Genomic DNA, 14,518 nt, shown 5'->3' with positions numbered 1-14,518 from the left:
AAACACAGATTGTATGCAAATGCAGATTTTTGTTTTAAAATATACGATAATGGATTGATACATATTACATAAGGATAAATTTTGTTTTGCATCTTTGAACAAGTTGGACTAAACAATTAACAAACAAGACCAATCAGAGCTAAATATTAAACTTAATTATTATCCCAGCCAATCATTTTTAATTGGCCAATGATTGTTTCGTGTTTGAACTACCTAATACATCTACCAACCAGGGTTGGGAATTTGTTTGTCTACTATATCAGCCAATCAGCGTTAAATGTTATGTTTATTTTTTATATTTGAGTTTCAGGTTTCTTCGAATCTCGAATATTTTCTGATCAATGTTGGATAAAGATGAGACTACTCTTCGTTTTCTCTCCTCTTTCACGACATTCTGGAAAAAAACCAAGTACAGTAAGTTTCCTTATTCTCAAATTAATTTTTTTTTGTTTTTCTCAAGTTTTAATTTTAAATAAAAAAAGTAAAACTATTTTATTAACAATAACAAATAAAAGTCATTACTGATTTGTATTATTAAGCAGAGAGGCTAAATATTGATTGCTATAGTATTACTTGTTCAATTTGACCGGAAAGAGAGACAACTGCACTGAGCTGACTCCGTTTATATCTGTTCCGGCCTTCTCCAGGCTCTGAGTTCTGGTGAATCTGGTTCCAGAACCCGCTCTTCTCGGGGTTAGATCTAGAGCTGTGTACAGGGTTGGGTTTAAAGGTTTCAAGAGAAATTATAGAGTACTCGGGGGATAAACTTTCTAGAAGAAGGATACGGTCCTCGAGAAGTTTCAACCTAGCGTACACATCTCTAAATAATAAAAAACAAAATCAATGCCAAGTCAAATTAAGAGTTTAACTTTAAAAATAACTTGTGCATTTTTTATGCAGCACCAAAAATTGTTTTTTTATCCTTTTTTTATTATTTTTTTACCTATTTACTGGTTTTAAATCTTCACCAAGTTTAATTTCTATCTCCTGGAACCTATTCTGTAGTGGTTCAGATATACCCGGAGAATTTTGCAGTGGTTTAGAGATACCCGGAGAATTCTGTACTGGTTCAGAGGTACCCGGAAGTTTGTTCAACTTCAACCTTTTAGGATGCTGTTTAGGCCCAAGTTCTAAAAAAAGGTTATTTTCAACTGAAGTCACAAAAAAAGAGCCATGTGCCACCAGAGTTTAGAAGTGCTTGAAAAGGGTTTTTTGAAACGATTGTATTCCTTAATTAATCATGCTTACTTCATGGTTAATTTCATTATAGCAGCTCTATGAGGTAATCATAGTGCAATATTGTTATAAAGTCACAAAAAAGAGCCATGTGCCATCAGATTTTAGAAGTGCATAAAAGGTTTTTTTGAAACTATTTTGTTCCTTAATTAATCATGCTTACTTCATGGTTAATTTCATCATAGAAACTCTATGAAGTAATCATAGTGCAATATTGTTAAATTAGCTGTATAAAAAAATTATAATTTATTAAGATATTAAGTTTAATTGGTTTTAATTTTATGCAACTTATAGACCTTACTAACAATAACACCTAAACAATCCTAGACAAGGAATGAAGTATTAAATAAGACCTGGATGAACTGCAGAAGTTCTAAGATGAGATTTACTTCCCTCCCTCCTGACCAGGGTAGAGATAGTTCTAGCACATCCTTCACTTTCTTCATCGGGTCTCCTTCATATAATCAATCAATCAATCAATCAGTCAATCAATTAATCAAAACATCAATCAATCAAAACACCAATCAATCCCCAAATCAATCAATAAATCAATCAACATATCGGTGCGTTACAAGAGGAACATCCCTCACAACTCATAATTATGTCCTAGGTCCTCGGTGCTAGGATCAGAACATCACTGGACACTGACATAAACAAATTCCTTTTATTCAAATTAAATTTGTTTACTACGTTAGACAATGGACAAAGAATATTCTAGATTTTCCGGCAATAAATGTGACGTCAACCGTGTTAAGTTCTGCACGCTAGCGTGCACTGTACTTTTAAAAAATATTTTTTTACCTGTTACAAAACTCAAGACAGTTTATCTTATTCTTCTCTTCCTAAAAATTGTCCATTATAAGAATAGTTTAAACCACTTTACTTCAGGTCTTCTTAATTCCTTTATGATAACATATGAACCTAACATTCTTGTGTCAATAATGGATTAAGTTTTAATAGTGCGTTCTGATTTTCCCTCCCCATTGTATTAACCTGTTTTCTGGCGATAAATGCGGTTATACGCCGGTCAATCTCTTCTTTACTCGCTACAACCTGAATCTAACAAGAAACAAAAATATAGACGATGATGTAAATTCAATTCTATTATTTTTACAATCTAACAGTCCATCAGTCAATTTTTATTTCATAACATAAGGATTGACGCCGCAAAAAAATCTATTCTTGACAAGAAAAACGGATTCACTTTGATATGAATAATATACTCTTTAAAAAGATCTTGCTGTCGTAGCTTTCAATCTCAAAGGAACTGTAATTATAATCTTTAATGACCATTTATTTCTCAGTAGTAATTCTGGCAATTTTCTTTACTGCTTTTGCTCCATCAATTGCAATTATACGAGAGAACCCAAAGTTTGAGAAATCTAACTTTAAATAGAAAAGCTTGATAAACTTGATCTTGTGCATCGGGTGTACCCATCTCTTAAGATGGAGTGTCACTTGTAATTACGTCTACAGTCCGCATAAGAACCACACTATTCTGATTTTAGCACATTCATATTGTCCACGAATATTTGAAATATCAATGTTTCCAACGAAGTTTTCGTTGGAAATTCGCGAAAATGAACGAACAAAACTGGACGAATTTCGTTAAAAATTTTTGCGAATTTCGATGTACTTTCGACCTCACTTTGGCGAAATTTTCGTTTTGCATATTGCATCTAAAAAGATGGTCGGATTTATGAAGGAGTGTCTGGTGATGTGCAAAACCAACGTGTAATGGTAATCTTCGAACCTTTGCTTGAGCACCAAATAATGGAGAAATCCTTGTTTTTAACTTTAACGGCAAAGAAGGGATTAGACAGAATCCATTATCTTATGATTCCAAGAAAAAAATGTTATACTTTTCAAGAATATGATCAAATCATCACCAATAACAAAATAATATTCAAAAAAAGGAGGGGGCCAGGGGGGGGGGGTATAATTACCTTCCAAACTTCTCCTCCTCCTTCATATTTTTCTCGCATATATTTATGTTATTTAATAGATAAAATACTGGCAAATAATCTCCGAAAACAATTATTTCTTAATATATTAGTTTCACAATCGAATTCATGAAAATTGATAAAATAAATTGTTATTCATTTATTTTCTGCATTTCTATTTTCACATCTTGTAAGAGTATCCTTTGAAACTTAAATATACAGGGTTACACAAAACCTGAAAATATTTAACTATGAAATTCTGAAGGTTCAGTTTGGCTTTCTGTCTTGAATACAGTTCGTGAAAGGTATATTGAATGATTAGGCAAAGAAAAAATAGGTTTCAGGAAACATTCAATTTATAAACAAAGATCCAAAAATTTCCGACTGTCGTCTCTTAGGTCTCATCCTCTGTGGGTAATGCTGTAACATAGTATGACTGGTTCACGATTCTTGTAAAAACATTAAAAGTTAATTTAATATGCAGACGAATTGTCTAGGTTGTTAGTAAATGTAAATACTGTTCATCTTTTGAAAGGTGCTCATGACAACTTAAAAATGACCGAGTATCATGTTTGTTGTGAATTTTTGGTAAATAATTTTCGGAGAGTTAAATCCTATTTGAATATTTCTGCAATTACTGATATGTGTAATGGATGTTAAAATTAGAAAATTTACTTGTCAACTTTGACTCCAACTTTCTTAAAATAGAGTTTTATTGAAAATCTCTTAATATCTTTTCAAAAAAATTTGCGGAAAAAGACGATTTTGAACGAAAAGGTGAAAAATTTCTTGAAAATTTAAAAGAATATCACGATGAAATTTTAGCGAAAATTTTCATTCTAGTTCACATTTTCGTTGGCTGAACGAAATTTTAGAGAATGAGATTGAACGAAAATTTTGTGGCAGCATCTGCTCACACCATTTTCTCCAGGACAGTTTAGTCAGTCATGACAAAGGTCACAGTACTTGCCACATGCGGCGTCTTACAAAGGGAGAAAACACGTTGCAGTCTATGAGGTAGAAAGCAAATGGCCAAATATAAATGCATTTAGAGCAAATGATAATGGAAAAGATGTAACAGCGCGCAATAAAAATATTTTTTGTATTCTTCCCTCGGATTCGTCGATCTCAACTCGTCGCCGTTTTCTCACTGGAAATAGCGTTAAAATCACATTTTATTCTGAAATGCTGAAAATTCATAGAATCCACCAATTACTAAATCTTGAATCACAATTTATAAAAGAAATAACTAAGTAGGCGAACCAATTACGATACAAGCTAAATAAACATCTGTAAAAAATAACAATTCATAAAGCTTAATAACATTCATTTATATTTAAATAAAACCTTTTTTTATAAACCTTGCAATATTCTAAAAATAGATAAATATTTATGTTTCTAATTTTTTTACTTTATTTTATCCCATACAATTTTTATCATTATTTTTGATCGAAATATCCAAAGATCATAAAACCCAATTTTAGATATAAAATGTTTTTAACTCTTTCCTTTCCAGCAGCATTCATGATTCTCCTAAAAATACAAATAAATTATTTAAATTCTTTACCCAAACTGAGTAGTGAAATTCTTTAGCCAAACTGAGTAGTGAAATTCTTTAGCCAAACTGAGTAGTGAAATTTTATAATTACCTTCCAAACTTCTCCTCCTCCTTCATATTTTTCTTTCTTCCAAATTGGGACAATCTCCTTCAATCGCTCTATACTGAAGTTCAAAGCCTGTAATAGAAAATAGTTGAGAAAAAAAATAGAACTTTATACTTTTCAGCAAAGTAAAAAAGTTAAATAAAAAAGGGTAACTGAGCGAATTATCCCTTAAATATTAAATGTTTTCAACCCGTAATTATTCAGTTTTCAGTTTTAGATATCATAATATAAATTTCACCTCCAGAGATTCCTTTCTATGCGGTGAGGAGATTGCAATTATAACACTAGGTTGGGTTATTGCCACTTCCCCCAACCTTAATTATATATAGTATAATTATTTTCAATTCCATACAAATTAAAAATGAGTTATTATTCCGATGTGGTTTCTATATTAGGCTGATTATAAAATTATAAATAATGCTCGATAAATTACAGGGTGCCCCACATCATACATCGCCCATACCAGACAATTAGAATAGATTGAATCATATATAAAACTATAGAAGGCTATAAGAATAATATGCAGAAAATTTAAGGTTCTATGAGTATTCTGTTCTTTATCTTGGCGTTAAAGCTTGGAAATACTCAATATTATATGGGACGCTCTGTTCTAATACAAAATTACAAAAATAATCATATAATCCCNCTCCTCCTCCTTCTCCCGGTCCATATCCCTTGATACAACAATAAACAGCACCTGTGATGTATGATTATCTTTGCAACCTTCCACTTCTCTCGGATTTCAGAACATAGTCTGGAATATATTACATAAAATAAGTCAATAGAAAAATTTGGAACCTTACAATACTAATTTTTCAGCATTTTCTCTTCGATAAAAAAATAACATTTTTTTTGCCTATTTATTTCTTTTTTCGTCGATTTTCAAATATTACGAAAATAAAAATGTTTGTATAAAATCTTTCTGAGCACTTATAAAACTTCCCTGGGGTCATGTGAGGTCCCACACAAAATATGGGCCCGATTTGTTCAGCCGTTTTGACGTTTATTGGATACAAACGGACAAACAAACAAACAAACAGACAGACAGGCAAAGAATATAAATAGAAGATGTAAAAATGTTAACAAAATTTATATTAGATTTTTCTTTGGTAAAATTCAATTTTAAAACAAAATATTTGATTTAACAATGTACGTAAACATCATGGAACAGAGAAGAGAACATGAAAAAAGTACAAAACAAAAGCCTGTAGATAGAGATTATTTCATTTATGATGGTTGATGTTCACCTATTAAGTTCCTTCAAGGCCATTGGTTCATAAGCCTCGTATTCTAATTTCAAAACCTTCTTTCCCTCAAAATTGTCACTAAATATATCAAACGTTATATTATTAATTAATGATTAATCGAAAGAAAAAAACACTCAATTCACAACACGTTTACGAACTGGATTCAACTCATTCGTTCAAGAAATAACCTGGCTCTATAACTCATTCGTTCAAGAGTTAACCTGGCTCTATAACTCATTCGTTCAAGAGTTAACCTGGCTCTATAACTCATTCGTTCAAGAGTTNTCTATAGAGTTAACCTGGCTCTATAGAGTTAACCTGGCTCTATAGAGTTAACCTGGCTCTATAGAGTTAACCTGGCTCTATAGAGTTAACCTGGCTCTATAGAGTTAACCTGGCTCTATAGAGTTAACCTGGCTCTATAGAGTTAACCTGGCTCTATAGAGTTAACCTGGCTCTATAGAGTTAACCTGGCTCTATAGAGTTAACCTGGCTCTATAGAGTTAACCTGGCTCTATAACTTAAACGTTTTCAACTTGAAACCTTTTCAACAAATAAAATTCATTATAAAATGTTTATTATTATTTAAATACAAATTTTGAGATCAAAATTTTTTCCATGTCAAAAATTTCTAAGATTTCAATTTTTTTATTTTTTTTGTACATACCGTGTTGTTCCGACAAAAAGCGAAGTTGCTCCGGTAGACGGTAGAGTTGCCCCAACAAATATAGAATTGACATCTAGCGGAGATTGAGTTAATAAAACCTCATCCAGCCCTGATCCAGGTTCAGACACTTCTCCCGGTGCCCCTTCAATCTGAGAAGGGGCGGATTCGATCGGATTAAGCTCCGATACAGAACTTGAGTTCGTGCCATTGCTTAAAGTCACTTCGGGCATTTTTACGTGCAATTAGATTGGATTTGGTAAATTAATTTTTACTATCCGCCACTGATCGGTGGAATGACGGCAAGTGTATCCCCGGTATTCAAGGTTACTCGATCTGTATCAATATAAGCTTCGTTCAGAGCCAGTAACCAAGTTCCACCAAGTTTATCTGACAACAAACTTTTATTATATTAATTTTAAAAAAATAAACTACAACAATTTAATAAAGCTATACGTCATACGATCGTTATTCATATATTATCATCATCATGTTATCAATAGCTAGCAAAATTGGTTGATATTTTTTTCTAAGTGTTTTTAAAATTCCACAGGCAACGCCGGACACTTCAGCTAGTTTTACCTAAAACTGGGAAAGATTGAATGATCTTGGACTTTAGATGCTCTGAACTTAACTCTTGTGGAAACCTAGACAAAGAAAAGCATGAAGTTGTATTGCATCTTGCAATATAACATTTTGATCTTAGCTTGAATATAAACTCATTTGGTGGTTAACAAGTATCTAAGAAAATCCATTTCTTGATAAACGGTGGTGGTAGGGAGGGGGTTTAGAACGGAGAAGCCTTTGAGAAATGAGAGAGAGAGTTTAGAGGGGTGGGGGGTATAAGCCGGAGTAAAAAGGGAAGGGGTGATGACTGATGAGGGAGAATGAGAGAGGGGGCCATGGAAAGGAATGACATGGAGGAGTTCCAAAGAGGGTTGGTATGGGGGGGGGAGAGTAGGGTTGATATGGGACGTAAGGTTGAACGAGGATGTGATTACCTGACATTAACCTCAGAAGCTCCAACTAGTTCTCGAGCTTTCGCAAACAGAATTAGTTTTACATCTACATCTGCCATCTACACAACCTGAACAATCAATCAATTAAGGAATCACCTGTTAATAAAAAAATTAAATTAAATGCAAACACTTAAAAACATTAAAAGTACAAATAGGGTTACCCAAAAAGAATGACACTTTAGTAAACTAAAATAATCCTTTGTGAATAACCCTATAATACAAGCAAAAAATACTAAATGCAAAAATAAAAACAAGCTGATTGCATGGATAAATACTTCATGCTATAAATAAACTGAAGAGTAAATGCACATAAATGTCATCTGACTGATTTCATATCTTATACTGAAATTAAGATAAATTATAATAAAGAGAACAGAATTGCAGGATAACATCTACAAAATGTAATGAGTAAATCCAGTGATGCTACTTTTCAGAATATAGTAAATATTATTTATCATTATTAATTCAAATAATCACGTTTATACTTATTAAAAAGTCAGGACTGTGTAATACTCTGCTAATTGTGAACTGCTCAAGGTTCAAGGTTGAACTGATGAATATTGTCAAGCTCGAGTGATAACAAGAGATAAAAAACAAAACAAAAAATAAGTTTAGATTTGTGTGAAGAGGTTCTATATTAAAGTAAAATTAAATTTTTTTCTTATTTTTTCTTTATAATAAATTTCCAAACGGATCATATGATCTGCCTGTACTCTTTGAACTTTAAAACAGCATTTCTATACGTACTCTATGAACTTATTATGTAAGATACGAGTTTCTTAATCCCGGGATATCCCCCCTCTCCTCTCCCACGTTTATTAAAATAATAATAATTTTTCTTTATAGAGAAGTGAGATTTCTGTTCTTTTTTGCCTTTTTTGATAATTAACATGTGAACGAATTATTTATTCTAAGAAAAGCAATAATTTTTAGTCAAAATTTCAATTTGAATTTTAAAGTTTGCAGTTAAAAATGAGTTCATCTGTGAAAAGTATATTTTTCTTTTCAAGCTAAAAAAAGTTAAGAAAATCTAAGAATTTTAGTAAGAAAAGTTGAAAATAAATAAAAACGTATTCATTTACTATAGAAATGCGCCATAGTTAGGTTTACTGGGCGCTTAGCGTTGAACTCACTCATTGTTTATGTCGCTGACCATTTAATACGTCAGTTTTGTACAACTTAGATCAATTTTTTAAAATTTGTAAATTGTTTTTATTTTCTTGGCGCTCGATCAGCCGTTTTGACGTTTTTTAATTATTTTAACCAAAAGAAAAAAAAGCAAGCAAAAAATGCAAATGAGGAAAGAAAACGACATCCTAGCAAGCATGCATTTTATTTTAAAAAGAAAAATATAACTTTATGAAGAACTAACAACTTAGAATGTTTGCTAACCGGTCAGTTTTCTGAACGTTTCATAAGAAAAGTTTCTTTGATTCTCCCCATCCAGGTCCCTCTGGACACCTTCCTCTCCCCACCCTCCTCGGTCTGTGGGGGGAACCTGTACTTGTTTATATACTCTAGCCGGGGGCAACCGTTGTACACCACGTTAAAGAGGTTACGGTGTAAACTTCTGTTCCTGCTCCCAGGAGTTCGTTCGAATAGATTGCTGAGAATTAGATTTTTAAAATTCTCCTCAACGTATAGTTTCCTGCAGGTTACAAGCTTTTTCAACAATTTTAGATGTAAAGAAAAAAAGATTATTATCCAAATAATTTTTTCTCAATTTAATGCATTTTTAGGAATTGCCAGAACAATAAAAACAAATCAATAGAGCCCAGATATGATGACATTTTTTAGATTATATCTGAGTCCAAAAAAGTAAAGGGTAGGTGATTCAGTTAAATATAATTGTAATTTGCTTCCCTGAGATTTGGAGTTTTAAGATCAACAAAGTATGTGAGTTCTGACTTGAAGAGTCCAAACTCCTTGAGAGAGTTGGAAGTTAGATGAATTCTAACTGGAGGAAATGTGTAGACATTCAATATTTCAAGATGCTCCAATTCAGCTACATTAATCATCATTTTCTTTTTTTGGAAATGCTTCACAAAATGCAATAAAATGTAAAATAAAAGTAAAATAAAACTGAACTGCTAATTCAATATCATGGTAAAACATATTGAAAGTTTACTCCTTGATATGTACTTGAAGTGCTATGAAATCTATGCTTTGAATGATTTTTGTTAGAATGATAGAGTACCCAGAATGATATTAAGTAGGGTCTGTGCATCAGTGGAGTGCAGAATTCTCTGGTTCAGTTCAATATGGGCTGTTTTCACACAAAGAAAGTGTTTTCAACATATCATTATTTTTTTAACATAACTTATTATTAACTATTTTTGAGTGATAAGTCATGGTAAAAACACAAGGATGTGCTCGTTTAGAATTATATTTCAATATTTTTTCTTTATCCCTGAGAAATGCAAGGATAGCTTTTGCAAGTATGTAAATGATGTGATGAGATCAGCAAATCTAAAGTTTTTTGGTCCAGGAGCAAGATCAGCATTTAGTTCCAGATGTTTCAAGCTTCCACTACTTTGACTGAAGAGTCAATGTTCATTCATGAAATCAATCATTTGGATGTTTTTAAACATTTAACAATTGAAAATTCTTAAGAAATTGCTAGTTCATCTTTATATTCAGTAATAGGTTTAATGTTATATTTCATGTGTTCTCCTTGATATATGCTGAAGTAACTGCCAATAATGTGGGGTAACTTCACATCTTCGTGACTGGTAGTCAAAACTTTAAAGATTTAAATTATAATTTAACTTCCAAGGGTAAAAAATGTTTTCTAAAACTATAGTACACTACACATCGAAATTTTTAAAGAGGCAATTGGTTTTTGTTTCTATTTTTAAAAACGAAAACTGCTGCTAAACTAAGAATTGTGTCATTATATTTTAAGTTCCTGACAAGTTTGGCTATATTGAGATGGGTCAGGTTTAATGGACGTATTTGATCAAGAACATAAGCTGCAATTTCTCGGTTAGTCAGTGATTTGACTCTGTTCTTAGTTCCATGGATCCATGTGGAAACCGACTCCTCCAATGGAATACAGATTTCAAGAGGGATCTAAATTTAAGTTAGTATCATTTTGTGTCACTTTGTATTTTTTGGTGATATTTGGTGTTCGATTGGTGATAAATTGATGTTATGTTGGTTTTTAATTGGTGTTATGTTCGTGTTCAATTTGAGTTCAATTGGTGTTCAATTGATTTTATTTTGGTGTAGTTGCTGTTATGTTACTAATATTTTGGTATTATTTTGGATTTATTTAGGATTATTTTTGGATTTATTTTGGATTTATTTAGGATTATTTTTGGATTTATTTTGGATTTATTTTGGATTTATTTTAGTGTTATTTTGGGTTATTTTGATGTTAATTTGATGTTATTTTGATGTTATTTTGATGTTATTTTGGTGTTATTTTGTTGTTATTTTGGGTTATTTTGATGGTATTTTGATGCTATTTTGATGTTATTTTGATGTTACTTTGGTGTTATTTTGGTGTTATTTTGGTGTTATTTTGGAGTTATTTTGGAGTTATTTTGGAGTTATTTAGCCGTTATTTTGATGCTATTTTGGTGTTATCTTGGTTTTATTTAGGTGTTATTTCAGTGTTATTTACGTGTTATTTAGGTGTTATTTTGGTCTTACTCGGTGTTATTTTGGTATTATCTTAGTATCATTTTGGTGTTATTTTGGTGTTATTTTGGGTTATTTTGATGTTATTTTTGTGTTATTTTTGTGTTATTTTGGAATTATTTTTGTGTCATTTTGATGTTACTTTTGTGATTAGTGTTCCAATTTAAATACCTTTGACACAATGTCATAAAACTTTTGACAAGTTTCCGAAATATTTTTCAGTTGTTGAACATCAGAAGTGAAAAATTTGAAGAGTTTCTCTAAAATTTCAGGCGGTAGGCTAAACAACTGGCTTCCATTCATGCCTTCAGGTGTCACCTGCATTTTGTATTGTAAATATTTTTTTTAGATCAACAAACTAAATAAAATTTTATTTTTGATTATGAAAATTAGTACAATTAGTCTGACTACACAGATTTTCATCACATTACATGCCCAAGGGTTACCTTAAAAAATTGTATATTTAATCTATTGGGATAATGTCTGTTGATTTCTTTGACTTGATATTTTAGCCAATTTTCTTCCTTTCTTCTTACAAACGTTGCAAGTACTAGAAACTTGTTCAATTTTTGAACCCAGTTCAGGTCTTAGGTAGGGATGAACTAGTAGTTCTTTAATTGAAGCTCTCTTCTCGGGATTTTTTTCCAAACATCTCTTCATTGTGTCAAGCAGATGAGGATCTATGGAACTTGATACTTCAAAATCAACTGGAATATTTGGGTCATTAGTTGCATTAAGCTTAGCAGCTCTTCCTCCAGGTACCGAAGAAAATGGAAGGACACCATAAACTGCTTGATAAAGAACAATACCAAGTGCCCAAACATCTGATTTAGTGCAGAGCTTGCTACCTGATGGATCAAAACTGCTGCCTCCACTCAAGCTTTCTGGGGATAGGTATTTGTTTGTTCCGCCAACAAATTTTCGGTAAGCATAATCCTGTCCAGCCCTTAACTCCATTGCAAGACCAAAATCTATGATTTTCAACTGTCCTCCAACAAGCAAGAAATTTCCAGGCTTAAGATCTGTATGAATTATGTTGTTTTCATGAAGTTCCAGAACAGCTTCCAACATCTCTTCCCAGAAGTATCGCAGTTTTGCAGGGCTCAAAGATTTTCTATTTCTATGCTCTTCTAGAATTTGATGAAAATCTTTATCACCTTTTTCCATAAGCACAAACATTTTATGCTCATCTTCAGTTTTTCTCAGTTCATAATCAAAAGCTTTGACCACCAAATCACACTTTTTCAGTTTTTCAAGAAAAACAATTTCCCTGATCAAATCTTGCTTCACACAATCAGCATGAATTGCTAGGTTGACAATTTTAAGAGCATACAGTTTCTTATCTCTAGAATAGACTTCATACACAGTTGAGTATCCTCCCTCCCCTAGTGGTCGCAGGATTGTAAACTTATGACCATTCACATAAATCTTAGCAGATGTTAGAGCATCCTCAATTTTAGCTGAGGTTATCTTTTTCTTCAATAAATCCCAGGCTTTGGACTTCTGACCAGTTACAGCTAACTGTTGGCATTTAATCTTGGCTTTCATGTCTAAAACCAACTCTCTAGCCGTTAAAGCACCCAAATTTTCATTGAATTTAGGTTGGGGTAAAATCTGAGCCTCCATCTTATACCAGTCAATGAACAGGATAATGTTAATAGAACTGAGTCCAATGATTGACTGAAGCAAAAGTACGAGCTCAATAATTCTTTCAGGTTTAGATTAGTTTTCCAATAACTAATTCTATTGGATTCAGGTGAAATCATGAAAGTTAAATACCAGGAAACCTCATTCATTTTCCCAGGCTCTTCAAAAAATTAAACTTCTTGTTTAACTAATAGAATTTTGGACTTTGGTTTTCAAATTCTTCTTTATTCATTTTGGATAAAAAAGAACCTAAAGCATAATATTTATCTTTATTTTTCAGTGGTTATTTTTGTTTCAGCAGAAACTAAATTTATATGAGAATAATCTGTAAAATATGGATTCGAGTGAAAAAATTCTGAGCACAAATTTATTGAAAATGTGATAATTCATGCATTGCATGATTTGCAAATTCAAGTATTTTACAATATTTAACAGAACAGAATATATATACTGCATAGAATTTGATTTAATATGAAGAAGCAAGGGGATATAAAAAATCTATGGGACTTTAGTGTATGCGCGTTGTGTACTACAGGTTCTAGGAAGGATGAGTGTGTTTACATTCTTCCCAGAACCTGCAGTAAACTTTATTCTTAGAAGAATTCTTTTGAAGAATTGTTCAGACTTGTATCTTAAAATTTTAACAGGTTCTTGTTTTGATCAAAGTCCACAGATAATGATTCATTAACTAGAATTTGGACTACAATCCTTTCTTTTTCTTTTAAAATATTTTTCTTTGTTCTATGTAGTTATGACTTACACGGTACTTTTGGTGTTACATTTTATCTTAGAAAATTCTTCCTTAAAATGACTAGATATGCCCTTACTTTTAGAAGTACAATTTGCTGAAAAGTGATTTCCGTAATTATTATTTGATTTGATTTAAATATTACACTATTACTTTTTATAAATACAAGGCATGTCCCAAATGATAATCATTGCTGTCAAAGCCCTTACTTGTAATAACTACAATATGATCTACTTTTTAAATTACCCTGATTTCAACTGCGGACAAATAAGAATTACTTTTTAGCTGACAAAGCTCTTGATTGTAGCTAGTAAAGTTCATAACTATTATAATTATGTTGATTGTAGCTAGTAAAGTTCATAAATATTATAATTATGTTGATTGTAGCTAGTTAAGTTCATAAATATTAAAATTATGTAATTTGCGCTAAGAAACCTTTAAAGACGTATTCGTCTCTTTCAAATGAAATGATAATACGTAAGTTTAGTCAAATCGATATTAAACAAACAAAAGAAAATCCTGCAGCTTTGAAAGATAAACATCAAAATTCAACTCTTATCTCGTCAAAATTTTGCATTGTACAAATTGATAGAAATGAAATAAGGAGAGTTCAATTTGCTGAAAAAGTGGGTCAAAACAGTTATAAAAAAACTTTTTAACATACCTTGTCAGATGTTCTTGATAAACTGTAACATTGTTCTGAAA

The 14,518-nt window shown here is 31.7% G+C and overlaps 3 protein-coding genes across 5 annotated transcripts; all 3 read right to left on the bottom strand.

Annotated features, from left to right (window-relative positions):
* Window positions 1-269: 269 nt before the first annotated feature.
* On the bottom strand, window positions 270-7,009 carry LOC111706642 (molybdopterin synthase catalytic subunit-like). The gene is made up of 13 exons (XM_023479556.1): window positions 6,758-7,009; window positions 6,091-6,168; window positions 5,541-5,597; window positions 5,082-5,157; window positions 4,829-4,915; window positions 4,688-4,712; window positions 4,292-4,329; window positions 2,230-2,295; window positions 2,038-2,078; window positions 1,590-1,690; window positions 944-1,130; window positions 574-820; window positions 270-394 (listed from the first exon to the last, which is right to left on the bottom strand). Exons 1-13 carry the CDS (start codon window positions 6,985-6,987, stop codon window positions 287-289), a joined length of 1,341 nt encoding a protein of 446 aa, XP_023335324.1. The 5' UTR covers window positions 6,988-7,009; the 3' UTR covers window positions 270-286.
* On the bottom strand, window positions 7,009-14,517 carry LOC111706646 (molybdopterin synthase sulfur carrier subunit-like). 3 transcript variants are annotated; one of them, XM_023479559.1, is made up of 4 exons: window positions 14,478-14,517; window positions 7,756-7,841; window positions 7,337-7,401; window positions 7,009-7,144 (listed from the first exon to the last, which is right to left on the bottom strand). In XM_023479559.1, exons 2-4 carry the CDS (start codon window positions 7,830-7,832, stop codon window positions 7,029-7,031), a joined length of 258 nt encoding a protein of 85 aa, XP_023335327.1. In that variant the 5' UTR covers window positions 7,833-7,841; window positions 14,478-14,517; the 3' UTR covers window positions 7,009-7,028. The 3 variants fall into 3 exon arrangements, with proteins under 3 accessions (XP_023335327.1, XP_023335330.1, XP_023335329.1); XM_023479562.1 differs by lacking the exon at window positions 14,478-14,517 and adding an exon at window positions 9,166-9,419; XM_023479561.1 differs by lacking the exon at window positions 14,478-14,517 and adding an exon at window positions 8,271-8,350 and having other exon boundaries at window positions 7,756-7,842.
* Window positions 11,746-14,435, bottom strand: LOC111706644 (dual specificity protein kinase Ttk). The gene has a single exon (XM_023479557.1). It carries the CDS (start codon window positions 13,042-13,044, stop codon window positions 11,887-11,889), a length of 1,158 nt encoding a protein of 385 aa, XP_023335325.1. The 5' UTR covers window positions 13,045-14,435; the 3' UTR covers window positions 11,746-11,886.
* Window position 14,518: the final 1 nt, after the last annotated feature.

This window comes from Eurytemora carolleeae, unplaced genomic scaffold, assembly GCF_000591075.1.
Source record: "Eurytemora carolleeae unplaced genomic scaffold, Eaff_2.0 scaffold741, whole genome shotgun sequence".
Taxonomy (NCBI): domain Eukaryota; kingdom Metazoa; phylum Arthropoda; class Copepoda; order Calanoida; family Temoridae; genus Eurytemora; species Eurytemora carolleeae.
This window is presented reverse-complemented; position numbering and strand designations above follow the sequence as displayed.